At 33.9% G+C, this 27,896-nt stretch overlaps 3 protein-coding genes across 7 annotated transcripts; 2 read left to right on the plus strand and 1 right to left on the minus strand.

Annotated features, from left to right (window-relative positions):
* Positions 1-1,006: 1,006 nt before the first annotated feature.
* Positions 1,007-9,908, plus strand: LOC125844851 (probable N-acetylglucosaminyl-phosphatidylinositol de-N-acetylase). Of its 5 annotated transcripts, none has more exons than XM_049524209.1 (11): positions 1,007-1,067; positions 4,133-4,262; positions 4,477-4,537; positions 5,460-5,530; positions 5,934-5,998; positions 6,199-6,243; positions 6,322-6,402; positions 8,095-8,162; positions 8,902-8,950; positions 9,262-9,422; positions 9,757-9,908. In XM_049524209.1, the coding sequence occupies exons 2-11, from the start codon at positions 4,154-4,156 to the stop codon at positions 9,821-9,823; spliced, it is 777 nt and encodes a 258-aa protein (XP_049380166.1). In that variant the 5' UTR covers positions 1,007-1,067; positions 4,133-4,153; the 3' UTR covers positions 9,824-9,908. The 5 variants fall into 5 exon arrangements, with proteins under 5 accessions (XP_049380166.1, XP_049380164.1, XP_049380165.1 ...); XM_049524207.1 differs by having other exon boundaries at positions 1,021-1,067; positions 4,110-4,262; XM_049524208.1 differs by having other exon boundaries at positions 1,050-1,067; positions 4,098-4,262.
* Positions 9,909-12,702: 2,794 nt separating this feature from the next.
* On the plus strand, positions 12,703-13,842 carry LOC125844850 (uncharacterized). The gene has a single exon (XM_049524205.1). The coding sequence runs from the start codon at positions 12,806-12,808 to the stop codon at positions 13,742-13,744; it is 939 nt and encodes a 312-aa protein (XP_049380162.1). The 5' UTR covers positions 12,703-12,805; the 3' UTR covers positions 13,745-13,842.
* A 1,053-nt stretch (positions 13,843-14,895) lies between these two features.
* LOC125844139 (probable hexosyltransferase MUCI70) lies at positions 14,896-26,213 on the minus strand. Its single transcript, XM_049523397.1, has 7 exons — positions 25,746-26,213; positions 21,790-22,578; positions 19,778-20,127; positions 17,374-17,585; positions 15,789-16,045; positions 15,520-15,698; positions 14,896-15,434 (listed from the first exon to the last, which is right to left on the minus strand). Exons 1-7 carry the CDS (start codon positions 26,011-26,013, stop codon positions 15,348-15,350), a joined length of 2,142 nt encoding a protein of 713 aa, XP_049379354.1. The 5' UTR covers positions 26,014-26,213; the 3' UTR covers positions 14,896-15,347.
* Between the last annotated feature and the right edge of the window lie 1,683 nt (positions 26,214-27,896).

The raw sequence follows: 27,896 nt of genomic DNA on the forward strand, positions 1-27,896 counted from the left end.
TATAGTATCATTGACTAATAATTTCTGAACAAGAAACCTTGATGATATATATATATATATATATTATTGATTTAGTATCTATTAAGTGAACTTATATGATACCAATACAATATATGATATTGATTTAGTTTCAAATCTGAAGCCAATTAAGTTCTATCTTGAAAAATAAAACAAAAATTAACGTTAAATTCATGATTCAAATTCTTCATGTAGACAAAGTTTGCAACTAATATAAACAGTAATGATAAATTGGGAAATGATGTTGCTTCCGCCCACTAGATTTCTAATTAGCTCTCGTCATCTCACTCAATCCTATAGCGGAAACTCGAGTTGAGGCAATATAAGCGAGCAAAGAAGCACTTCTTGTAACCAAAACAAAAACTCCATGGATCCGCAAAGGAAAGACCTGTTCTGGATAACCTTACACACGAAAGATTGAATTACCTGAATTATGAGTCTTATATATTGTGTTACGATCAAGGGTAATCGCCTTTTAGATAGGCCACAAAAGAGAGTAGTAATTAATCTAAAACAATACATTTATGTAATAACTAAGTAAATTGCCCGCATTTCACGCGGTGATAAACTACCCCAATTAGGTTACATCTTATTGAATTTATTATTTATTGTATAAAAAAAAAGATTAAGTTAACGCAAATACAAAAGTACATCTTTTCTAGAATTTCTGCTTTTCCATTGGGCATTTCTTTTCTTCTTTCTCAATAATCTTTATAATATACAATCTCGTCCCTTTTTAATTATCATAATTTTCGTTTTTTTAAAGTGAAACGATAATAACTTTAACTAACATTTTATGATGTATTTCTTCATCATATTAATATGCAAAATTTTGGAATTTATAGTATTTTTCGCATTATTTTTTAATAGCTAATTTTTTTGTTTAAAATGTTAAATTAATGTAATCTAATTTAATTTTGAAAATTAATCAAATTAACTTTCGAAAAACGAAAATTAAAAATGGACAGAGCAAATATATACTCAGTTACCCTCCTGTGTCTCTCCATCCAAAATCACCTCTGCACCATTGCTGATTTTTCTACATTCAGGTAATATCTCTGCTTCTATATACAAAAGTAAACACTGCTGATTTGCTTTTGATCTGATTGTTTTTTTCTCCTTATGTATATTTTCTGATTTGCATTCTTTTATAATCCATCTGCTGCTATGTTATGGTATTTTGAGATTATTCGATAACATAAATATTCATAATATAGTGAAACCCTGTTTGGATAATGCGAGAATTTGCTGTGTAAATTTGAACAGATAGTTTAATTGATCATAGAATCCTTTCTCTTTTCTGTTTGACCAAATGAGTGTATTCCTTGTGTTTACCATTTCATTCATGCCAAACAAAGGAATTTTGGGGGTTTTGCCTCAATATTTTTTTTCATTTGTGAATATAGGTTTTTTTTTTTATAAATTGAGGCAAAACCTCCTATTATAGGATGTTTTAGATTACAACAAGCTGTTATTGGAAAGATGGATTAGTTTCAGTTTAGTGCCCATTAGTTTATCGAATTAATCCAACATCGACCAAATACCATAATCTATTTGTAGACTCTATGCCACTAGCAGGTTTGTGTTAAAGGACAGTGTCTTTTGACGCTCCTCAAGCTATGGGAATTCCCTACAAGTGTTCATGATGAAGTATATTTTCTGTAAGATTTCCAACAGGTAGTGTGATGCACGACATATTGCTTCAAATCCTGGGTCTGTTTGACTAGGCTAAACTCCTGATAGTAAAAGAACAAGAAAAGCAAAAGCAAAGAAACTAATGGCTTAGAATACCTTGGTTTTTATGGAAATGCATACATATACCAAAATTTAACTATCGTTTTGAACTATAACAGAGTCCTCAATCATGCACAGTATTCTTTCAGCCCTTTCTCAAACAATTTCAACGTAATAAACCAAATTTAATACAATGGAAGGCAAAGTCAATTCATCATTTCACATTTTTCAGAGTTTTAATAAATTAAACTCAACTATGCAAGAAAAGCTAAACACTTGAAAAGAGAGCATTTCGTGTGGTAGAAAGAAATTGGAATAAACACAGAGGTGGAGGATTTGTGGCTTAGGTCGCAGGTTCAAGCCCCACACCATGCAAAGCGAAGCCTGGTATTTAAGTGGAGAAGGGTAGAGGGACGGGCCCATTATCCACCGAGTTTAGAAGGCTGTGATTGGTCCAACGGGCAGGTCACAGACGGATTTCTCGGTTATCAAAAAAATATCTGATTCAAGATGTGGAACATGAAATTTAATTCTTGTTTGGAGCCTTTTGAGGATAATAAGTAAGAAGATATTCAAATTAAAGTCATGTAAAGCCGCGTAAATTCTGGACATTTATTTAGACCAATNCCGAGTTTAGAAGGCTGTGATTGGTCCAACGAGCGGGTCACAGACGGATTTCTCGGTTATCAAAAAAATATATGATTCAAGATGTGGAACATGAAATTTAATTCTTGTTTGGAGCCTTTTGAGGATAATAAGTAAGAAGATATTCAAATTAAAGTCATGTAAAGCCGCGTAAATTCTGGACATTTATTTAGACCAATTAAAACCTTAATGAAGCATGTACAGTGACACAACCCAAGAACTATATATAGGGGACAGCTCATTGTATGTGTCGTATTTGTGGGGTTGTATAAGGTGAAAGACCAAGCTAAACTTGGTTACATGTTGTAGGAACAAATAAGATATATGTGAGCATCAAAGGAGTATAAATTGATGGAGTAAGTCCACTGAAGTTAGTGCATAAGAAGGGTGAATCCTAAGTAATCCTTTACATCTTAATTTGGTCACATATTTGAGGAAGCATTGCAGCATATCTATTAGTATAGCTTCTGCCGCTGTTTTTGTTGGACAACATGATATAGGAAAAGATGTAATATTGGAAAATGGAATGACTTTTGAAGTGGAAAGACAGCTGAACACTTGGCTTTAAATCAGCCATGTGAAGGATTGAATTGTTACTTATATTTGATGGGATTTATTAGCCAAGACCACTGCTGTGGGTCGGGGGAATCATGAACAATCTTATTTTGAAATTTACTTAGGCACATCAGGTGGGGGATGTGCCTATTACTCCCTATTTTATGAAAGGAACGATATATTGGGATTTAGTCCAAGACGGTGTACATGATAGCAAGACAAGGATCCCAAACACTAAAGGAGAAATCAAGTCTTTTGCTGGGTAAAAATAGAGAGGTATGAAGGAGAGAAGCTCTTTGGCTCTCCATTTCATTTGCTGTATAAAGAGAACCTCGGAAGGGGAAATAGAAACCAAGCAGCTACTTGGTCATTTGGGAAAATCACAGCTCTCCTGTGGTTTCACGTGAACTCTCAACACTACTCATTTAAATGGGTAATCTTGGTACTTTGCATATACTTTACTTGTCAAAAGTTCTCTTTAATTTCTTAAGTTTTGTGTCCAGTTAAATAGCTTCACATAAAATTAAATGAAATAATTTGTTTTTGCTCCTTCGTTCCCACTAAATCTCCTTTTCTACTCTTCTATTTCACTTTACATCCATGAGTCCAAGACAACCCGTCAATGTTAGGTGGTCATGATTTCTCCTGGTATAACCTCGTAATCTTTATATGTAGTCTTATCACATCATCTGGTAAGAACAAAAATCCATTTATCTGTGGTGATCTTCGCTCTTGAATATATCATGTTTGACACTCAGAAGGTAAAATGCAGATTATATAATTATGTGAACATTTTTAATCCATATTTATCATCAGGAAGCAACGAGCAAAAGCAAAATTGCAGTTTTGGTACCTAATTTTTAGTCGTGCTTTTTTCCATTCTAGTTTTTTTTTTGAAATGGTAAGTAGTAGTATAAACAGAAAGAACACAAAGCTTGTGCCAGATTACACCCAAAAAGCCATCCCATCCTACTTTCTTTCAACAAGTGTTGACAAAAAGAGCTTGTAATGTAGAGGATACTGTTTGTTATAAGGTTTATAGTTGGTAGTATCCATGATCTCCTTGAATTATCGGTGTTTGATTTCTCTTTTTGAAGTACCAATTTACTTACCATAATGGGTTTTAGTAATACAACTCATTTCAGATTTACATGCAGATACACTTTTGTGCTATATGTAGTTCTGCTAGCAAAAAAGTTAAATGGAGTGGCTAGTAATCATCGTTACAGTGGTTGTGCTGTGGGTGGCTTCACTCTTTAAAATTCTTCACGAATCGCTCTCTGCCTCACAAGTTGAAGTTTTGAATGATGGTATGGGGTGACTTCTCTACTAAATGTCAATTCTTGTTTTCTTTTGCATTTACTGGCTGCCTCAGTTTGTTATGCACTATTCTTTAGAATCTAAATACAGACACGCATACGGCTTTCGTTTGTTGTACAGCTAATTGATTCTCTTTTCTTTTTTTCTTTTTAGGATTAGCTAATTGCTTCCCTTCTTAATATGTAATTTCTTTTTAAGTTTCAGGTGGGGGTTTTTGCAAGAGAAACGTGTTGTTGGTTATTGCCCATCCCGATGATGAGTCTATGTAAGGTTGAACGTCTTAACTTTGAGTTGTTATTTGTTCCTGTCATGAATTTTCTGAGCAATGCAAACTTTTGAATAGCTATAGAGGGAGTTGCAGGCTAAGACACTTTGAACTGTATGTTAGTTTTGATCAAGATTATGTGAGCCTTATGTATGTCTAGTTATACACTAATGCAAAGTTGCTCAGTTGAAACAAAATTTAATTAGTTGAACTCGTAGGCACATTTACTGAATAATAACTTAATAAGTCTCCATGAATTCATACGTCCATCTTGAAACGTGGTGGACTAGAAATTTGGTGGGCTAAACTATAAGATTCAATTTTTACCCCTTTGTTAATTAGGTCATTAAAGAACTGGAATATGATTTGTCTTTATAAAAATTATGATTTCAATCTTTTTGTTTTCGTTTGTTTTGTTAAGCATATGATACATGAAAATCTACAGCCTAAGAAAATGACATTCCTTTCTTTTTCTAAAGTTCATCAAATTTCCTTTATGCTTGTTCTAAGAGAAGCATCCCTTCTTGGACAATATTTTTTCCTGGCAAATTGTGTTTAAAATATTCTCCATCCGTTTCAATTTGTTTGTCCCTTCAATCTCACTGTCTTAAACATGCTATGTGGAAATTTTAGAATTTAAGAGTTGCCAAAAGAGGAAAGACATTCTTTTTAAAACGGGCCAACAAGGAAAGTAAGACAAGCAAATTGAAACTGAGGGAGTAGTTGGTAAGAAGGATCACAGCTCTCGATGTTAGTTGATTGTTAACTTGTCTCTAACTATAGATGTCAGTTTCCTACATATGGTACAATAACCTTTTAATGTTTAGGCAATCTTAAGTAATCAATGTTGTATCTATTTGCTGTACAAAGCATCGCTGTTGAGAGGACAATGACTTTTGGTGCTTTTAACTCCATACTGCAGGTTTTTCACTCCAACTATTAATTATTTGTCTTCAAGAGGATGTAATTTGCACATATTATGCATGTCAACAGGTAATGCTCTTAGAATATTTCAATTTATGTTGCAGATGCTGAATCCAAAAATTTCCTTTATGCCTAAGTATTGAGTGGCATGTGTATTTTGGTTGCCGTATATCTCAAGACGCAAAAAGTAAAACCTAAAATGAAATGTTGATTTTTGAACCGGTTGAAATATTTAAGCAATTGATTTTTTTAAGAAGTATGATCCAGTTCAAGCAGTGTTTGTTAAACCTGAGGTTCACTTTCTGGATTTGATTTATTGCAGCTATTTGCAACTTTAAAGTGTTTAATTGATCAGAACACAAATCACTAGAACTGTTCTTTACAAATCTTTATCCTAGATAACCAATAGTCTATTACTGATTCTAACTTTCAGTATATTGTTTCTGCTTTGTCACATTATATTGAAATATAGGTAATGCAGATGGTATAGGCAATGTCAGAAAAGAAGAACTTTATTTAGCCTCGATTGTGCTTAAGGTGATGTAAAATTTTATCTGAATAGAAATCTGAGCGATGCATTAATGCTAGTTCTATGATCTTTTATGTTGGCTTTTATGCAATTGTTAGTGCATTCCTCTATTTCTGTGAATTACTATAACAGAAGTTCTTATAAAATGTTGGAGAAAGCAGTTAGATATGAGTCGTTGATCTTTCTGTTCTCTTAATTACTCATGTAGGTTCCACAAAAGCAAGTGAAAGTCCTTGACCATCCAGATCTACAGGTATTCTGATTGTATCAGAAGGGTATATCTCTATGTTCTTAAATGTCTAAGCAGAGTTTAATGCTTAGTTCTTACCAGGATGGTTTTGGCAAATCATGGAACTCTAAGTTACTGTCAAAGATTATCAAGGAGGAAATTGTCAATTGGGCAATTGATTTGGTAAGTGATTTCGGTAACTATCTTGTTCAGCTAAGATGCCTTTTCAAGTAACCTTCAGTAGCTTGTGCTTCTTCGGTTGTTCTAAATTTAAGCTTCCTCCCATTGACTTCATTGTATAAGTGGCTTTTCTACTTCACTAGATTAAAATCTTGATCTGAAGGTATATCCTTCGTTTATTTGTTCATTTTAGTTGAATATTAAAGAATATAGTTTTCATTATTCCTATTTCAGATGCCACGAATCAATTTGATTTGATTTTCCCTCTACTTAATTGGAGTCTATATGGAAGAATTCGCTGACTTCATTGGGACCTACCATTCTGGATTTTAAGTACAGAACCCAAGAAGGGATTACATATTCCTTACGTGGTGTCTACCAAATATACCAAGTACATTTGAAACAAATGCATAGTTTTAATGTGATAGACTCTTGTATTTATGCAAGCTTTAATGTTTGGTATAATAGAGGACAGTCTTTCAGAAAGGAAGCTGAAACTTCCATAAAGAAATATGGGGTAACCTCATGAAGTTCCGATTTAGGGAATAATGCAGCGGTTGCCTATTTCATGGTTCACGTTTTAGACAATAAATTTTTCATCACGAAAATAATCAAGACTGCAAAATGCTGTAAATAACTGTAGTATTTTATTTCAATACAGTCAATATTACAATCTCAAAAATATGATTCTTCTTTTCACAAATAAATTCAAGGGCCTTCGAGTTTGGCCTTGAACTTTGTTATTTTAATCCAAGCGCTTGGAGCTTGATCTTGAATTTTAATCTTGACCTTTGAATACTTAAAACACTTGAATACTTGCAACTTATAGAGAAATGTGTACCCTTTGATCTACGAACTGCTCTAGCTTCTACATTGACCCTGCCTGATCAAACACAAGTTATTATCTGCCAAAAATGGGTAGTATTGCTGCCGGGTAAGGATGGAATTGAAGAAATTAGGCTTGAGCATCTTGTAATCATTTATGAGGTTGAGAAGGAAAATTGACGAAAACCCATCATTGATTACTTGAGTTATGGGATACTGTTCGAAAATCCAAGAAGAAGTGAAGAACAGAAATCTGTCTTAGTGCACCCACTTCCCTGACTACAAAGATACTTTGTTTAGAAGATCATTCAATGGAGTACTCTTGCGATGTTTGGAGGAGGATGAAGCTCTACAAACTTTGCAAGAAGCACATTCTGGAGTGTGGATCACATCAATTTGGGCTAAAACTCTACTTCCACATAAAACTTATGGGATATTATTGCCAACAATGATGAAAGATTGCTTGGACTATGCTAGAAGATGTAAAACTTGTTAGTTGCATGCAGAATTTTATACATCAGCCACCTGAAGCGTTACACCCAACTGTTGCATCTTGGCCATTTGACATTTGGGGACTAGATGAGCAGAAGTTGTTGCTCTCAAGGAAGTAAAGAAAGAAAATGTTGCAAACTCCATTCGAGTAAATATCATACGCTTTGGCATTCCTTGTTATATAACAATGGACAATGGCAAGCCATTTTGATAACGAATTGATGAATAAGATTTGTGATATATTTGTCTTCAAGTAGCGTAAGATTTTACAAGATTTTCCTTTTGTTTGTATTCAAAGTGTTGCCTTATGAGTTATTTGTGAGCAGAGGGAAATCTTATTTATGCCACCTTTTCATCTCATGGACACTTGTTTTCCAGGTCATAACTTTTGATAATTATGGAGTCTCAGGTCACTGTAACCATCAAGATGTTCATCAAGGGGTACGGTAAGTTATTCATCATATTCTGGTAGCCGTTGGTAGTAATTTTGCAAATGAAATTAGCCGCCATATTTTGGTATTACTTGAAAGTGTTCTTGCAGATGTTATAAAGAGAGTTATTTAGAATCGACTATTGACAGTGATAGTTAATACTAGCAAAGTTTCATAATGATCCTGTTTCTTTCTAGTTTGATATCTTTTATACTTGATTTGGTGTTTTAAACAAGCATCATTGTAAGGGATTCTTTACTGTTCTTTTGTTGAATCTATTATTGATTGACATGCCGATAACATGTGTATTTTGTATGACAAGGAAAAAATTGATGAGTTGGACACTCTTCTGTAGATGTAGGACTTCAAAATAAATCTTCTTCAAGATTCAACAAATTAACTCAACCATAATTCTCTCATTGTGATAGTTAGGTTAGCACGTTTACTTTAGGTCCTATATTCTTGGAGTCTTTTAGTCATATCAGATATTTATACACCAGTATAAATTGCAGAGAATTCTAATAGTTTTTCTCTTTTCATTTTTATTGTTTAATAATATCAACATGAGATGAGCTTCGATAGAGCAGTACGGCTAGTGAGATTCATACAGCTGATTTGAACTTGGGTTTAGGATTGAGAGGTGTAGTCGTCGTTGTAGTATATTTCTCCCACTAGTCTTCTAGAATTTGGTAGTGAAATATGTAAGGCTTAAAATTAGTAGCTCATCTTTATGAAATGGTTTCTTTATATGCAGAAAACTATTGCAAGATACTTCACATAAAGAAGTTGAGGCCTGGGAGCTTGTGAGTTCTTCCTTGTCTCTTTACTTTTGGTACTACTTGTAGATTTTTATTGTAGTTTCTTGGGACTATCATACAACAACAACAGCAACTAAGTGTACGTTTCAATCTCAAGCAAGTTGTGGTCAACTATATAAATTCTCACTGACAATGTCGTTTCATTTAAGCTCATCTTTTTCTTGGGAATATCATAGCTAGAAAAATTTAGATGTTAATTGGTTTTGAATTTTATGACACTCTGATTGGCATCTTTTCCATTCGTAACTTTATGGTCTAAGGTTTGAAGTGGGAGCTTCATTATAAATCATTCTCAGGTTAGCACTAGCATATTGCGCAAGTATAGTGGACCAGTTGACATATGGTTGTCCCTCCTATCTGCCAAGTTCCATTTAAGTGGAGTGGCGCATTGCTTTCTAAATGAACATCCCAGAAGGAGCTTAGCTGCAATGGCTCAGCACAGGAGTCAGTGGGTTTGGTATGTAATACCCTTGCTATTTGTCTTGCTATGATACATGACTAAGGAAAGTTTCGAAACAACTAAAGGGAAACTTGTATTCCCAGTTTCTCTTTCCAGGCATTCATTACGTTATTCCAGTATGAGTGTGAGAAGACACATCAAGTATAAAGAAAATTATCTATAAGAGACATCTATAATAGTCTTGATTTTAAGTTATCACGCAGTAGAAATGTAGTTGCAGATACACTCTTGGGACTAATGCATCAGTGCTTAACCAGATGCTTATAACGTTTGCTAGATTGCAGTTCACACACATACCTTGTCGTAACTATGTTTGGGTTTACCTTTTCAGGTTTCGCAAGTTATTTGTTTCTTTCTCAAGTTACACATACGTTAACTGCGTTAGGAAGATCAACTAGATACATGTTAGAGCTGTTGGTTCAAGAAGACACTTGAAAGGAAGATCAACTAGATGTTGGTTCAACAACACTTGAAATGGCAGTGGTAAGTAAAATCGCCTAGTTTTCGATCATCAAAGTCTCTCTTGTGAGCCTTTCTTTGAAAAATTTCCTATTGATTAAAAATTGGAAAAGTGTTTGAATGTTTTTTTGTGGTTGTAGAATAGTTGGAACTATTTCACTTAATTAAATTGAATATAAATGTTTTGAGCTCTTTTTTTTTATATTTATTTTATTTATAAGTAATAAATGCCTAGTGCTTTTGATGAATAATTTGGTTTTGATGCTATGCAAATCAATTGGTTTTTCTTTTTACTTTTTCTCTTCTCTATCTTCTTTTTTTTCAACTGTAGGTATGTCATTCTTATAATGATTACTTAAGTGGGCGTTAGATATTTGAGAAAACTACACAAATTGGATCCATTAGGTAAAGTATTTACTCAAATTGGACCCAATCCAATATAGGCCCAAATTATTTATCCGACTGCTCCATTGTCTATTCACTGAACCACTACTTCTTGATCATTGATATTATTAGAATATATATACTCTGATGGTATCAAGCCGTGATTGAGTAGTCTTTTCACTGGAACATTGTATGCTCCTCTTTGATTCCATCAAAGTATATATATACTCTAATAGTATCAAAGAGTAACTGAGTAGTGTTTTCACTGAAGCACTGCTTCTTCCTTTTATATTTATACTTTGATGATATTAAACAGTAAACACGCATAAGTAGTTAAAAATAAGAGGGTATGAAAGTAAAGAGGTAGCTGCTTGTGAATAGTTTTCTTTAATGTTAGTGAAATTTTTTATCTCAAAGACTACTGTTTTTTATTTTTTTAATAAAGTAAATAGGTGACAAGTCCCTATCAAAATTTTGAAATATTAAAAGACACAAGTTAGAGAAGAGGCCACGTAAAAGTTAACAAATGTGTTTTAAGTAAGCAAAGGGGAGAAGCACAATTCAAGTGGCAAANGTTTGATTTAATTGTACCTCATAGCAAACTATTGTTATTTCACCTCTCCTGGTGAATCTCACTCGCCACTTTCGTTCTCTCCCTCACGTCTCTCATTTTTTATACAAATGCAAGTGTATAAAGTGTGTTTGTGTTTGTGTTTGTATAAAGCGAGAGAAAATTGTATATATACATATATTTTCGTTTCCCTCTCTCCCCTCTCCTAGATCTCGCTCTCTCACTTTATACAAAAAACGCAAATTGTATAAAATGCGTTTGTGTTTGTATAAAGCGAGAGAAAATTGTATATATACATATATTTTCGTTCCCCTCTCTCCCTCTCCCAGATCTCGTTTGCCACTCTCCCAGATTTCGCTCTCTCACTCGCCTCTCTCACTTTATACAAAAACGCAAATGTATAAAATGCGTGAAAATTGTATATATACATATATTTTCGTTCCCCTCTCTCTCCCTCTCCCAGATCTCGCTCACTCGCCTCTTTCACTTTATACAATTGATCTTTTTGTATATATATACCAAAACAGATTATACAATTGCTTTCTTTTGTATATGTATAGCGAAATATACATATTTATGCTTGCTATGAAGCGCAATTATGCAAACTTTGCTATAGCATACAAATATGAATTTTGTGTTTGCTATATATGAAATGGGCGTTAGATATTTGAGAAAACTACACTAATTGGATCCATTAGGTAAAGTATTTACTCAGATTGGACCCAATCCAATATAGGCCCAAACTATTTATCCGACTGCTCCATTGTCTATTCACTGAATCACTACTTCTTCATCATTGATGTCATTAGAATATATATACTCTGATGGTACTTATATACTTTGATGGTATAAAGCCGTGATTGAGCAATCTTTTCACTAGAACATTGTATGCTCCTCTTTGATTTCATCAAAGTATATATATACTCTAATGGTATCAAAGAGTAACTGAGTAGTGTTTTCACTGAAGCATTGCTTTTTCCTCTTATATTTATACTTTGATGATATTAAACAGTAAACACGCATAAGTAGTTAAAAACATGAGGGTATGAAAGTAAAGAGGTAGCTGCTTGTGAATAGTTTTCTTTAATGTTAGTGAAGTTTTTTATCTCAAAGACTACTGTTTTTTTAATAAAGTAAATAGGTGACAAGTCCCTATCAAAATTTTGAAATATTAAAAGACACAAGTTAGAGAAAAGGCCACGTAAAAGTTAACAAATGTGTTTTAAGTAAGCAAAGGGAGAAGCACAATTCAAGTGGCAAAAGGATAAATTCTATAAATATATCACTTTGAGACAAATTCCTCCCTTTTCTCCAAACACATTGCGTGACTTCTCCTCCTTGTCTTTATTTTTCATTTCCTTTTTGTTTAACCAAAAGTTATTAATTTTCATGCTTCATCTCCAAGCATTCTTCTTTATTTCCCCCTTTCACCACAATTACGAAATGATTTTAACGACGTCGTTTGTTTGAATATTTTTTTTATTATAGTAAAATATTTGTTATAAAGATGATATATTGTAATATAACAAGAAAAACTAATTTCAGAGAAAACTTGATTGCTATAAAGGATGGTTGTATACATAATTATCAGTTAACCTACAGTAAAATAGTATTACTTATCATAACAAGCCTAATAAGGTAACTCAGACAATTGTATGATAACCTGTTATAACTAGTTAAATTACATCAAGAATTTAAAATTTATTTATTTTATTCTTGAGGAAAAAAGGGAACAAAGCATAAAAAGTACAAGATTTAAAAAGCTAGTTTTGATGGTAAATATTAAACAAGGAATGCATGTCTTACATCTTTCTCCTACCATCAAATCCCCCCCCACACCCCCCCCCCCCCCCCCCCCCCCTCTCCCCCACTTTTCCACCTTACTAATTCACCTCTTATCTACTTCTCCACCCCTTGATAATCTCCCAAAGTAAGCATCTTTCTCTTGTGTTATAATATGTAAGTAATGGGAAGGACATTCATAGCTTGTCTTTCTCCATTTCACCAAAGAAAATGTATCTTCCATATTACAAATAGTGAAACTATGGCTCTTTTTGCTTCATTTACTACTGAAATCAAGAATCTCCAATCATCACTACTATCCAACAATTCTTTAACTCTTCAATGGTGTGTAGAAGCCATGACTCTGCTGAAAAAACTCCACTCTCAATTTCTTCTCATCATATTGGAGAAATCAAAGGTAATACCGTTTACATGGATCAATGATGACATGTTGAATCTATACATGAATGAGAGTTTATACATCATGGAACTTTGTAACATGTTGAAGTCATCAAGTTTTAAGATCAACATGTTTCATCTAACAATTGGTACTACAATCAAAAATCTAAATCACTATGAGGCAAAATCATTTGCCAATATGCAACCAATTGAACAAAGAGACAACAAGAGAATTCTTATTCAAGAAATGCAAAGGGATTGTTGTTCAAGTTTGATTTGCACAATTAGAGTTGCAATGAGTTTATTATCTTACATTCTTTTAAATGTTTTTATGTATCCAACAAAGAATTATAAGTTTGAAGTTGTTGATAGGATTTGTTGCAAGTACTCTTCTCCAATTAAGTCATTCAAGGACTCAGTTAATCAATTTGCCACTGAATTTCAAAGGAAATATTACAAAGATGGAGAAAGAGTAGTAATAAGATTTTATGAGTATGAAGAAATGGAGAAGGCAATAATGGAAGCAAAAGAAAAGTTTAAAAGTGGATATGAAGAAGAAGAAGAAATAAAGAGAATTAAAGATGATATTCTTCAGAAATCTATAGCTCTAAAGGTTGGTTTGGAGAAGTTTGAATCACAATTTAATCAAGTATTTGAAGAGGTGCTAAAAGGAAGGAATAAATTGCTCCAAATGGTTGGTAAAGCCAATGGAATTTTTAGATAAGTCATACTCTACTTCTTGTGTATATTTCTTCTTCTTTTTTTTTTCAAGGGCAGAGTTGGTAAGAAAAAATATATATCTTATTATGGTCCACTTTATATGACATTATCATCATAATTTTCTCATTAACTATTAATCATATATAATTGAACTCCATGTGTCTCAATTCATATATCGATTCTTTTTAACATCCTTGTTAGAAACAATTTGACTTCGTATTTTATCATTAATGAAATAATTATATCACACNGGTTTGGAGAAGTTTGAATCACAAGCTAATCAAGTATTTGAAGGGGTGCTAAAAGGAAGGAATAAATTGCTCCAAATGGTTGGTAAAACCAATGGAATTTTTAGATAAGTCATACTCTACTTCTTGTGTATATTTCTTCTTCATTTTTTTTTCAAGGGCATAGTTGGTAAGAAAAAATATATATCTTATTATGGTCCACTTTATATGACATTATCATCATAATTTTCTCATTAACTATTAATCATATATAATTGAACTACATGTGTCTCAATTTATATATCGATTCTTTTTAACATCCTTGTTAGAAACAATTTGACTTCGTATTTTATCCTTAATGAAATAATTATATCACACAAATATCAATCGCTTGTTTTAGATAACAAGATGTAAACAATTTTTCCTTTGTTTAAATTTTTTTTATGCCAAATTAAACACCACCACATGAATTGACATAAATTAGAATGAAGGAAGTAGTATATATGCAGTAGTTGTGACTGAGAATTATAACATACTACAAATTCCTCCATATTGTTAAACAAAACCTTATAAAGGAAAGACAAAAAGAAAAAAAAATCAAATGCACAAAGCATTCCACGTTGGCAGAGTTCAAAGAAGGATTGCATATTGAAAAGTATGATGTAAACAATCTACCCTAAATTCCTAATGCAAGTGCTAGTGGTTGCCTTAACGGCTCAAACTCATATATTATTGCTCCAAAGCTCCCTTTTGTTGAGGAAAGACACATCTATGTAATTAATATATTGGTAACGAGTTTTATTTTATTAAGATACGTTAATTCTCATTCAAATAATTTAATTTTTATCCATCATGATTGGTGTAGATAGTGAGTGTGTGTCAATCACAAGGAGTAAAGCCACTACTAAACGTTGGAATTATCATGATAATAAGACTATAAATTGAATGAGTAATAATAGTATCAATTCATCCAAATATTAGAAACAATAAATTGGCACCCTGCTTCATAGAAAAAGAATACATATAGTTAGGTATTTTCTTCACCAACTCCTGTAGATACAATGGAAAATGGATAGAATGCTTCACACTAGGAGTTGGTCAAGGCAATGAAATTAATAGAATGGAAGCTGTAATGGTGGTGGTATGTTCTTTGCACCAGAAAGATGAGATGAGCCAGCAGAATCTACCTTGCTTTGCGTTGCTTTGAATCGATAAGGCTGGCGTGTGTATCGCTTTCTCTAGAGAATTTTGGTAATGTACAACAGACACAATCACAATGGCTATGGAACGATGACCCTCTTTCCAGCAAGCAAGTACAGTATAGTGACGCATATAACAAAAAAATTGAATCATCAGCCAAAACCAGGACTCACTCAGCTTTTACTCTGTCTCAGGCTGAGAGAGAATATTCCTCTGCTCGTCTGATCTGTGACGGAACAGCTTAGCTATCTTTCGTCTTTCACAATCCTGCAATGCACATACTAAGTGTTAGAGGAAAATGGAAGGTTGTCTATCTCCACAGTTGTGCTTGGAAGGAACTTAAATTTCTCACCTTGAACATGTTGAGATAAAAAGGTTTGTCTGGGTTCATCTTTCTCAACTTATAGTATGTATATGCAAAACTCAGTTGATCACGGGGAGTAAACCGGTCAACCTCATTGAACCATAAACAAGAAAACAAGTTTGACATTGGTGTGTGAGCCCTCACAATAAAAGATCCTTCTGGTACATCTGTCAGAAACATGTAATGACATTTTGCCAATAAGAACACAGAAGCAGAAAGGTATTGCACGAAATTAAATAGAGAACAGTGAACCGTACTGCTGTGAAGAAGTTTGTTTGGATCAGATGCATTAAATCTTTGCAATCCATCAGCCTGATAAAATGCAAATTGTTCATCTATGACAGTATGATTGTATTTGTTAAGTTTCTTGTTTTGGGCAACTTCTTCCCACACACAATGCCTGTCATAGTGATTGGAAATTGCATATTCATAACCTTTACGCCACAAAAAGTACTCCAAGATGAGTAGGGGATCAAGCTGCAGCCGAAGCTTGCTATCTAACCATATTGAATACCTGCATCAAATGAAAATGCTCGTAAAATGTTTTTGGAAAATAAAATAAAATTATAAGCTACTAAGATAGAAATTCTCCCTTCCACCTCCTCTTTCTTCAGGGAGAGGTGCTTTAATAAGCAATTCACATTCAAGCATCTCAACTTTTTAATAAACGAACAGAAATTTGAAAAGTTCAAGCAAACAATTATATGCATAGAAATGGAAGGCCCAAAAGAGAGGATAAAAGAGCAGTTTACAAGAGTATCACTGACTGTATCAAACGTCCATCTTGCACCAATAGAATACAGTTGTCACTACTGAGTTAGATGACCTCATCGTTCACCTTTTGCTAATCCATTCACAGATAATACTACATTATATTACATGCAATGTGGAGTAAATCATATGACAGTGGTATCCACTACATGTTGGATAAATATGGAAAGGGAAGAAAAGGGGTAGGCAAGCAGCAAGATGAAGGCTGAGAGATGTGTGTCATTAACATTTTATGTTGTATTTTTCCCAACACCACCACACAAACAAGGAAAAGCAGAAACCCAGGCAAATTATGGAATCCTGAAAAAAATAGCTACCAAAGTTGAGAGCACCAATGAGTTAATGTAAAATTAGCACCAGCAATCCTCTGAACTCATAGTTATGGCATTGCCAGTTCACATAATTGACTTTTTCAAATATAGTTTATTCCCCAGTAGACAGAAGGGAAAGGGTAATTAATGCCGATCAAAAGTAGACCAAATTCCAACAGTCTCTTATTCAGTACCATCTCAGCATTTTGATTATTTGCAGAAACTAGTACATTTGCACTCATCAGTTGACTTCTGTCTACACAATATCTTTTAAATGGTGAAAACAACACATTGCTGCACCACTCAAAGTGAAAAAACATTAAACCCAAAAGAGACATTATTTACTTGAAGCTCTGCCTCTACAGTGAGACTAATCCCCACTCAAAACCAAACCATCATAAGAAGCTATCATCAATCTAATATTAGAAAAAAGCATGCACCAATTTTACGACTAGATAAAAAAAGATGCTAATGGAACTGATATTTTGATGCACTGCAGGAAGCATGAAGCTAATGCTGAGAATGTACCAAATACAAATGATGTCCTTTAAGTTAAATATTAAGCCAGTGCAGACAACTAAATACATTGAGAACGAATTTGTTTTTTCCTTCTTTCGTTCTTTTATTTTTTTGATTTGGTAAACCCCTGATTGGAAGTGAATATTGAGTGCTAACTAGCTATAGCATGGTATCATACAAGTCGAATATAAGCAGTAACATACCACAAACAAATACTACACAAGATTGTAATTCCAGTTACCTGGCTGAAGTAAAGAGTCGATGAGACAATAACTTTGGTATCTTTCCCACTCTCCGCATATCAGAAAATGGAAGATTCTTTACCACTACGATCTTCCATAAACCTACAAAGCCCATGCTGTCTGGCATCTTACCTTCAGCTGTAAGAGTTTTTAGAGTAGCTTCATCCACAAACATAACGAAGCAAACATTTTTCTTTGATATACGGGAGACCTGGAAAAGGAATTTAAATTAAGAAAATGTTATACAATGCAGCTAACGATAAGTTTTGGTAAAATAATTCAAAATCTCGTATAAACAACTACAAAAGCTATTGACAGAACCGAAACAGGTGAATCACAGTAGACTGTTTCCCCTTCTTTTTTTGATAAGTAGGTCATCCAAAAAAGACTCTACAACAACAACATACACAGTGTAATCCCACAAATGAGGTATGGGAAGGTAGAGCGTACGCAGACCTTACTGCTACCTTGGGAGAGAAAGAGGCTGTTTCCGATCTAGATACATTATAAACCTTAACTGAAATAAGCTAGGAGCAATGTTTTCAAAAATGGTACTGACAAACCAGTTCAACTGATTTAACAAAGTTGCCACACAACTGGATGGGCTACAAGTCTATTTTTCAGAAAAAATTGGTCAAACCGAGAAAATCAGAAAACCTGTAGAACCAAGACTGAACAAGCTGCGACTCTCTGAGCTTTTCATGTTCTTTCGGTCTTTTCTTCAGTTTTGAGTTAATTCTTGAACATAAAGACCATGATCCAAATAAAATACAAGTGTTTAACATGGCTAAGAAATTACTCTATCTTGGAAGGAAAGTTTAAAGCCAGCAAGAGAGAGAGAGAGAAGAACAAGGCAAGGAGAAAACTGCTTATGATGCTAACAAAATATCCTCTCAGCTCTATTTGTCAATATCGAGAAAACTAGTTTGGCAGAGATATAAATTTGACTGATCACATCACAGTGATGATGGGGCTTTCACTGTTAGCATGTCCTATAGATTGGATAACAACCAGCATAGCAGAAGCCAGTAAAGCTTGTGAAGGAACATGTGGAGAAACTCAGCACCTACCAAGGTAAAATGTTTTAAATGGTTGGTTATGAGGGCTTGCCTGACACATGAAGTCCTGAAGAAGAAAGGAATGACTATAGTATCTTGATGTTCACTGTGTGGGAAGACAGAAGAGACCAACAATCATTTGTTTTTGCACTGCAGTTCCACAGCACAGATTTGGGCCATATTTTTCACCCACAGAAAACTAAGTGGAGTATGCCTGTTGAGTTCTTGGATTAGGGGGAGCAGTAAGAGGCAGAAGGCTAGGTGGAGATTAATCCCCCATGCATATGGTGGACAGTTTGGAGAGAGAGGAATAGTAGAAATTTTGAAGAAACATCCAAGTCCATTCATAAGGTTAAATGGAACTGTAATGTATCTCTCCTATTTTGGTGTAGACACATAAGTTCAGAGGAATCAGAACAGCTCGTAGAAATTTTAGGATCTCTGTAAGTAGTACTTTATCTGCTCCAACTTTTGAAGGTCCAGCATTAGCATCTCCTTTGTAGAAAAAAAAAAGAAAAAAAGCTTGAGGATAAGAATAAGGAAGATAGGATTCTGGCGGGGTGATGAAGTTGAAATGACAGGGTGAAAGAAAAGGGAAAGATAGACAAAAGAAAGATAAGAGTTTGATAGGTGGATGTGGTATTTCACCTGGGGAGAACACTCTCTCTCTAAAGTCAATCTACATGTTTTATTGCATCTTTGGATTAAAATGGGTCATGGCACAGACCATAAAAGAAGCACATATGAAGTGGAGCTTGTGGAGAGATGAAACCATCAAAAGGATCTGACTAATGATCCCTGCTGCTACCTTCTGGGTTATTTGGAATGAGAGGAATAGAAGTTGTTTTGATGGAACCTCAAACTCCAAATCACTCCCTCAAAACTAGATGCTTGCTCTTACTCTTTTGCTGGTCTAAATCGGCTAATGTATCTACCACTGAACAATTTTTGGAGTTTATTAATTTCCTTCTCTTAGGAGTTTAATTAATGGCTTATTACTTTTTAAGTTGGAGAATACGAATTAGGAGCTTCCTTAAGTTTTTTTCCTTTAAGCAGATGAACATCTTATATGATACATCTTGATAGGGTGTATCCTAAGGATCTAAAGGAGATTAAACATTACTTTACTAGTAAATCTTCTCTTTCTCCTGTCAGCTTTTGACCAGTATAACAAAAGTGTGCATGAGTTCCTTCTAGCATCGACATGGAAAATACGATTTTGCTATGTGTGTACCAATATACACGTAGGCAAAGTTTCATGAGCTAGCATCCATGGAAAAGAACATCTAAAATTGTTATCTCATCCAAAATTACGAAAACTAAAGAGAGAAGAATTTGGTCATACCATTTTGCCCACTGGTATTCTCAAGCGATCTGAATTTCCGAAGATGCATGAAGCTACAGCAATGTGACAACTGCTAATGTATTTTGCATCATCTTCTGCCAAGTCAAATCCGGTACTTGGAGTTCCTTCAGGGCCTCGAACAAAACCACAGTTTATTTTTTGATTGCGTGCAAGAAAAGATTCTTCCCGTTCTTCCAGACTTTGATGCCCAGAAAATCTAGGTTCCCAGTTTGCATCGTCAAAAGGTTTGTCCTCTGTTTCCGTGTACTGCAATGAAAACCTTGAAAACTTTCGACTTTCCAGAGGTTCCACAAGAAGAGCACTAGCATTCAAAATTTTCATCTCACAAGCTGCAAATGTAAAGCATGATTATTTAAGTCCTGAGTAAGGGAGTGGGGTGGGCTAATGTCCAAGATTTTGCACATAAACTCATTCTATTAATTGCTAAATGCAAGAAATTACAGAAATTTCCTGATGTTTGGAAATCCAGAAATCTGAGAAACGATGTCTCATACAAGGGACAAAAAGGGCTTGAATCCTGGCATGCTGCCTTGTCAAGATCCGAAGTTTTATACTTGACATGAAAGACTGCTAATACTCTACAGCACCAGACCATGATGACTGTGACGAGCAAGACAGAAATCACACATTTAGCTAGCAGATTAGCAGACTGGAAAATGAGTACAGTGAGATGGCTAAAATAAAAGATTTTGAGCAACATCACTCTACTTCTTAGACGAGACTTCTCATACAATATTCTACTCTAATACCTTTCTTTTTGGGGAAGATTTTTAGAGATTGGGAAGACTCTAATCCCTAACCTTTTTTACAACTAACATGCTCTAATACCTAACTTCATAATTATTATATAAATTACTAAGGGTTCGTTTGGTAAAGTGTATAAAATTAATGCTCAATAGAGTGTATTAGTAATGCTTGTATTAGTTATGCTTGCATTAGTTATGCATAAATTATTTCTTATGCATTGTTTGGTTTTGGTGTATTAAAAATAGTATGCATTGTATAAAAATATTATTTACAAAGTTATCCTTCACAATTATGGTGGAAAAGATGCAAAAGCGCTTTAGAGGGGTAATCGGGTCTTTAACCATGCTAATGCATGTATTAAATTCCTTTGCATTACTAATACCTAGAAATCCATGGTATTAGTAATACACTCCTAATACGCAATAGAGTGTAACATTAGTTATACATAGCATGAAAAAGTGTACCAAACAAGGGGCTACTAATACATAGAGCTAATGCATGCATTATTTTTGCTAATACACTGCCAAATGACCCCTAACAGTATCTGAAGTGTTGATGACCTCCTACTATCATTAGCATCTCATTATGCTTTACATAAAGATGATCAGCTAACAGCTGTCTCTTGTTTCTTTTCGTTTTTTCCTTGACTGCACACAACTAAATACGAGTAGCAATTATTAGTTTAACTTCCCAATGATATACATCAACTCAACTAAAATCTTTCTCTAATCTAGCAAAATATCCATGACTAGCCTACATTAACCTCATCAAGAAAGCTCAAATTGTAGTTATATATTATGAGAACTATTCCTAAGTATGATATACTACATTATTTAGTGAATTTAGTTCTCTTAGTCTTTCTTATTTACTTCATCAATTATACATATAAATATATATAGGTGAATCAGGATCACTTGCATCCCACAACAAGTCTCTATTTTTACAGACACAGACTTATAAATTAATTATCCAGCATGTAGATGTTGAATTCAAAAGTGCCTTTTCTTTAGGCTAAGAGTAATAAGGAGCAAATTTTATTAGGTAAGTTATACAAAGCGCTTAAACAAGTTCCCATAAGAAAATGTTCCAATGTCCCCAAGCACATCTCTTCAGTTTTCTCTGTCCATGTTAAAATCAAAAAGTTCAGACATCAAGTTGACTCGAGGAATACAAAATTGTCTGAAGACAAAATAATCATAAAAATAAAGTCACCGGGCACCAACAAAAATAGGAAATAATGTTACCATGCTTCCTTGGCTTCCTTCTGGATACTTGCCGCTTTTCTGATGAAGACTTTTTTGAGGGGTGACCATCAATGAAGCTGACACGTCCAGAGTTTGTGTTAGATTTTTGGTGATGAGAACTTGAAGAGGATTCCTTATTGGAAAAGTCCTTGGATGTTTTACTAGCCTCTTTGGCATGATTTTGATAGTTATTTCCAGCAACATGTGTATCAAAAAAATGTCTGTCATTTATGTCCAGGGATTCGGCAGCAACAGTATGGTTCCAATCTTCATGACCACCATCATCATATTCGTCTGTATGTGCATCTTCTAAGTCAATTCCATCATCATATCCATCATCTGCATCCACCAGTTCTCTTTTCTTTCCCTTGTCAGCATCACTCGATTGCTGGTTTGGCAAATGATGTCCATCTTGTGAGTGTTCAGCATTCTCCAAGGAAGCTTGATATTTGGCTTCATATTTTCTCAACTCATCGCGTCCAGCTTCGTTGTATAAACCATTTCCACCATGATCCAATCCTTTTGAAAACGACTTCTTGTCACCTTTCTTCCCATCTGGAGGACTTTGCTCCTTATCCAAGTCACTATCTGGATTCCGCTCCAAATCCTCCTCGCTGTAATCATCATCCCTTCTCCGGTCATCCTTATCCCAATAACGAGAATCCCGGCCATGATTTACTGACCCATGTCCAAATTGGAGAACCTTCCCTTGTGTCCGTGTCACATTTGTAAGAAAATCTGAATCATTTTCCACATCACCATCATCTTGAAAGTGATTATTATCTAACTCTGCAACAGCATACAGGGAAACTGTCTAAATATTGGAGAACATATTTCTAAAACAGAACTGGAAGATTTAGCCTTAACTGTCCAAAACAATGAAAAAATATACAGCTGAACACTCCGGAACATCATATGCAGACCTTGCTTGTTTGTTTGTTTTTAACTAAATATGCAGACCTTGCTTGTTTACACTATTTCTTTAATTGCCATCCATAGTCAACCATTTTTAAATTTTTTTTTTACTCTAACAAGTTGATTGGGGCATCTAGCTTTACATTATGATTATTTATTATTTTGTTAACCCAAAAATCTCCGAGGGAACGCACATTTTGAAACCTGGTAAATAATGGGTCCACCCCTCTACCCTCGGGAATCAAACTCATCACGTGCGTGTAATCCACACATACTATACTCTCATCACTAAACCAAATACCTGTGGGCACATCTAGTTTTACATTTATTATGTTGTCATCTTTAATCCTAAAATTCTAAAAATGGAAAGGGCTAGTTTCAAGAGATGCACAAATTATAGATCATGAAGCCAAATTCATAGATCATTCCAACTTTGCCAGTTCTTTGCTCACAGATAAATACTTTGCCTCATAAACTCAAATTATACTCTAACCTCTTACTTATTAAAAGTAACACTCAATTCGTACTTGGAATACAGGATACTTCAACATACTGACTCACACAATTTGGGATGCATCCCAGAAGCTAATATATCCATGCACGTGCTGAGGCTTCAACTCCCACATAATATTACTACTCTCACATTCATTCTATGGAACTCACATTTCACTTTGTTGCATATTTATTAGCAAGCCACCCCTGTAGCACTCTTCAATGTCAACCATCTATGTTAATTATGTGTTATATTTTCATCTATCATGTCATTCTTCCTAAAGGTTGAGCCCAGATATCTGAATAGACTGCACTTGGGAACCACAATCCGTGTAATCTTACTTTACCTTCATTTTTCTTGTGACGAAATTTACAGTGCATATGATTTTTTGACTTATTTAACTCGCCATAATAATTAAAACTCTTTACACTAAAGAGTGCTTCTCCGTAGTTCCAGCATCCGTTTGGTTCACTTACGAGTTCTGTCAATTAATACATCATACTCTACAAATAACAACATACCCAATATAATCTTATATGTGGGTCTGCGGAGGGTAGAGTTGTGAGCATACCTTACTCCTACCTTAAGAAATAGAGAGATTGTTTCCGATAGACCCTTGGTTCAGGAAAAAGCACATTAAAATAAGTCAAAAAAGGAAATAGCTAAAGTGAAGAAACCGTGGCAAGATACTCTACAAATAACATCTACAGATGTACCGTAAAACTTAATAAGCCCAAATATTGTTAAGTAAGTTCTTACCATTACTTACCAATTCATCGGCATTTTTGTACCGTTCTAGTCTCTTTTTTTTATGACAAGGGAAACTCGCAACCGCTACCCTTTGGGTGCGCACAAGGTAAAACTCCCGCTCCTATGCAATAGCTCGACCACACGGGAGAGGTAACCCCACACTAGGCAAGCCTAGAGCGACGAGCTTGACCCAGAAGACAAACCCCTTGCTTTCACTAGCAAGGGGTTTCGAACTTGAGACCTCCAACATGGAAGTCTCAAGCCCAAACCACTGGGCCACCCCGGAGGATGAGCGTTCTGGTCCATTGTGAACATTCAACCTCATAACAAGGTCATAATGACGCATTCCCTAACTCGATGATACTTAAATGTAGTCTAAACTAAGAAACGATATCCAATTAAAAAAACGAATCTTCTTACTTCAGTTTAACTCAGTTTCAACTGCCGAAAACCAAACTACTTATAAAAGCAGAAAAAGCCAAATTATTTTATCATTACCACTTTGGCATAAGTCGTTAACTCCCCAGTTCTGGTAAATAAATAAACTATGAAATATTACCAAAGTAGCCAACTCTCAATTCCAGAATCATGTTGCAACCATTTTCCAAGTCATCTACTGTGTTTACCCTCCTCAAAAAAAAAAGTCATCTTCTGTTTTTTTGGTTGATCGTGAACTCTTAAAACATTCAATTATTTTTCTTATTTGTCTATCTTAATTTTTCCCAATAATCTTAATTTAACTTCAGGTCAAAAATTAAGAAAACTAAGACTATCTTCAAATGTTGTAAACCTCACAAAACTTAGAACTCCCATTTCCACAAGAATCCTTTAGAATTTGCACTATCTAAAGACCAAGACTAACTAGGGCCACAGAAACCCACAAAATTTTATAATTACCCTAGATCTCCAACTACTCGAAAACCAAAAAAGCTAAAACTGCTAAACCTGCACACAATTTAGCATTCCCATTTCTAAAATCATCAACATTTCAAACAACCAAACCAAAACTAACCGAAACTGCTGATAAGCACAAGTATTACCAAATCCCATTTCTAAAAAATTCTCCGAATTTCTACTACTCAAAAATTGCAAACCGTCAAACTTGGCATTGTGAGTTCTGCAAAAATCCTCTTAAATTACCTTTTTGCATTTCTTTTTTTAAAACAAGCAATGAAGTAATGGATTACATAGGAAGGCATCAAGGAGATGCATAGTTACAGGATGCTAATAACAAAAGAACTAAAAAGCTAGTAAAATTCAAAAACTGTCCTGCACTAGTTACTCGGGACAACATTATCCAAGTAAAGAGATTAACTAAACATTTAGCTTTAAAAGAGTGACTTGGGAGTTAAGATGCCACCAAAACACCTTCTATATCTCTCATTCCAAAAGGCTCCAAAAAAATAGCAGAATATTTACATTTACTCACAACCAACAAGAACAAACCATATCCTTTAGTACACTATAGCAAGGCAATCTCATTATAGAACTAGGACAAACCCCATCCAATTACTCCCCACCGGCCAACTTGCACTTCCACCAACCCATCCGACATCCTGCTACAAACCAAAAGAACAAAAATCCGGCCTACCAATGCTAGACAAAATGAGCTCACAGTGAGTGTTGTAGATGAGATTTCACCTTTTGATCCTATTCCGCTAAACTCCTAAACTTGCAAAACACTTCCAACTACCCAAAAACCCAACAAAATCTAGCTTTACCCATCTCACTCCCTCCAAAAAAAGATAACAAATGTAACAGAATTCGTAGTCAATGATAGCGCAAGGTCTCAACTAACCTTTATTTTGAGATGTGAAATAGAAGAAAGCAGAGACGGAAACAACAAAGGCAACGAATAGAATAACGATTATAGCACCAATCGAGATCTTGCGAGTAGTAGACTTCAATCGACGGTGATGATTCCGCAATTGCTGCTGCTGTTGCTGCTGCTGCTTATTCGAACGAATCCCTACCGATACATGATCCGATGCAACTCCGTTCCGAACAACTCCACCACCACCATTGTTTATAATACCTATAGCACCCGATTGTCTGTACTGAGCCATTCGAGCATTGTAGAACCAGAAAACTTCGTATTACAGCCAAGTTGAAGAGTGTATAATGGGGTTTTTGAGGCAAAAATGGAGATTTTTGTGACCGGAAAATGATGAAGAATAAGGAAAACACAAAAACACGAAACTCGTGGATTCCGCGCCGGGCTTTTACATAACACTTTTTTACTCACCTCTCATAAATATTTGTCAAAATCCCTATGTTAGATCCAAATTAACACAAGCCATTTTTCTAATAACTTTTGTTTTTCTTTCATTTTTGGCATAAATATTAGTATCTTACTAAATATATATATTTTTTCACTAATAATTATTTCAATCTTTCGTAGGAAAGGGTTAACTGATATTTCTCATTCGATGTTTGATATTCATATTAAAATTAGACTAATTCAACTTTGTATAGCTTACAAGTCTCATTCGAAAATAAAAACGCAAAGCTCGAATTCGAGAGATTTGCTTAAGAAAAAATAGTATCGTTTGTTATATCATTTGACCAAAATATTCAAATATTTAGAAATAATTAAAATTGAGTATCTCTAGTTATTTTTAAAAATTGATCAAAAAGATTTGTTAAAATTACAACACAAAAAGATCTTCATTAGCTGCACTTGAAGAAAAGTCTAGTTTGTGTTGCAAAACAAATTCACTGCTTCGTCAGATTTAACTAATAAAGTTTATTATAAATTTGAGAGAAATAAAAAATACTACTCATTACTTTTGATAAATTAAAAAGATCAAAATTATTTTGAAATATATTAAGGGATTACTTTAAACCTACTCCAAATTTAAGGGATTATTTTTTTTAGTTTCTCGAATAATGAACTTTCTATTAAACTATTGGTCTTGCTTGCAAATTCAACACATTAATTTATTTATTTTTTATTTTTTATTATTATTGTTCAGCAATACAAATATATTTGAAATTCACATCATATATAATCGAGTAATTGTGTAGCTTCATTACGGATTCTATTTATTTATTTGTTTGTTTTTTACCCCTTCTTCTTATTTAATTTGTTCCATTAAAAAAATTCTAAAAAACAATATTAAATAAATTATAGCTTCTTAAAACTCCTATTAAAGGATTCATACATACGTCTCCATCATAACAGTTCATATATTTAATAATACTATATTTTTAATTTATTAATTTCATGTATATCGAAGCTTCAAAAATAACTTAGCACATGATCTTCTCTTCAAACCACTAACTTAAAACAATTTTTTTCAAAATAAATTAAATCTCTAGATTTTCTTTTTCTTTTACTGTATAGAAACAAAATTAATTTAAATTTGTATTGATAACTCATCAATTACCTCATAATGTTTGCTCAACTATATCATTAAATTGTAGAATCAGTATACATATCATTGAAAATATTTTTTGAAATATATTAGTAATTGATTATTCACATTGAAAGTGTAAAAGATAAATTAATTTTCAACAATTTTTTTTCCTTTTTTTTCTTGTTCTTTTTCCTTTTTCTCTTAATTTTCAACATGAAGTACGCCAAAGATACATTAGAAAAAATGGGTATCTTTTAGCCAACTTTTTCTTTTTTATAAGTAAAAAACACCATTTCATACATGGTTTATACAAAATATATAAATTGCTCATTTTAAAAATTTAGAAATACATCACTACTTAATAATAATAAAAACTATAATTTTATTTTTGATTGATGAATAAGCAGACCAAATTAGTCATGGCTGTAGAATAATGTGTTAAACCATACTAACATAACAATTTTGTTTGAAGAAATAACTATCGAATCGTTGGATAGAGTGTATTAAAAGAAATAATGTGTGTATTAATTTTGTATATTAGTAATATATTGTTTGGTACAATTTCAATTTATGCATAACTAATATATTGA

This window comes from Solanum stenotomum, chromosome 11 (genome assembly GCF_019186545.1).
Source record: "Solanum stenotomum isolate F172 chromosome 11, ASM1918654v1, whole genome shotgun sequence".
Taxonomy (NCBI): domain Eukaryota; kingdom Viridiplantae; phylum Streptophyta; class Magnoliopsida; order Solanales; family Solanaceae; genus Solanum; species Solanum stenotomum.

Coding starts and splice junctions, on each gene's coding strand:
- LOC125844851 (XM_049524209.1), top strand. CDS start 4,154: ATGGAGTGGCTAGTAATCATCGTTACAGTGGTTGTGCTGTGGGTGGCT. Junction 6,244..6,321: donor TTGACCATCCAGATCTACAG/GTATTCTGATTG, acceptor AGTTCTTACCAG/GATGGTTTTGGCAAATCATG. Junction 8,951..9,261: donor AAGTTGAGGCCTGGGAGCTT/GTGAGTTCTTCC, acceptor AATCATTCTCAG/GTTAGCACTAGCATATTGCG.
- LOC125844850 (XM_049524205.1), top strand. CDS start 12,806: ATGGGAAGGACATTCATAGCTTGTCTTTCTCCATTTCACCAAAGAAAA.
- LOC125844139 (XM_049523397.1), bottom strand. CDS start 26,013: ATGGCTCAGTACAGACAATCGGGTGCTATAGGTATTATAAACAATGGT. Junction 22,579..25,745: donor TTTCACATCTCAAAATAAAG/GTTAGTTGAGAC, acceptor ATGCTGTTGCAG/AGTTAGATAATAATCACTTT. Junction 16,046..17,373: donor CGACTCTTTACTTCAGCCAG/GTAACTGGAATT, acceptor CATTTGATGCAG/GTATTCAATATGGTTAGATA.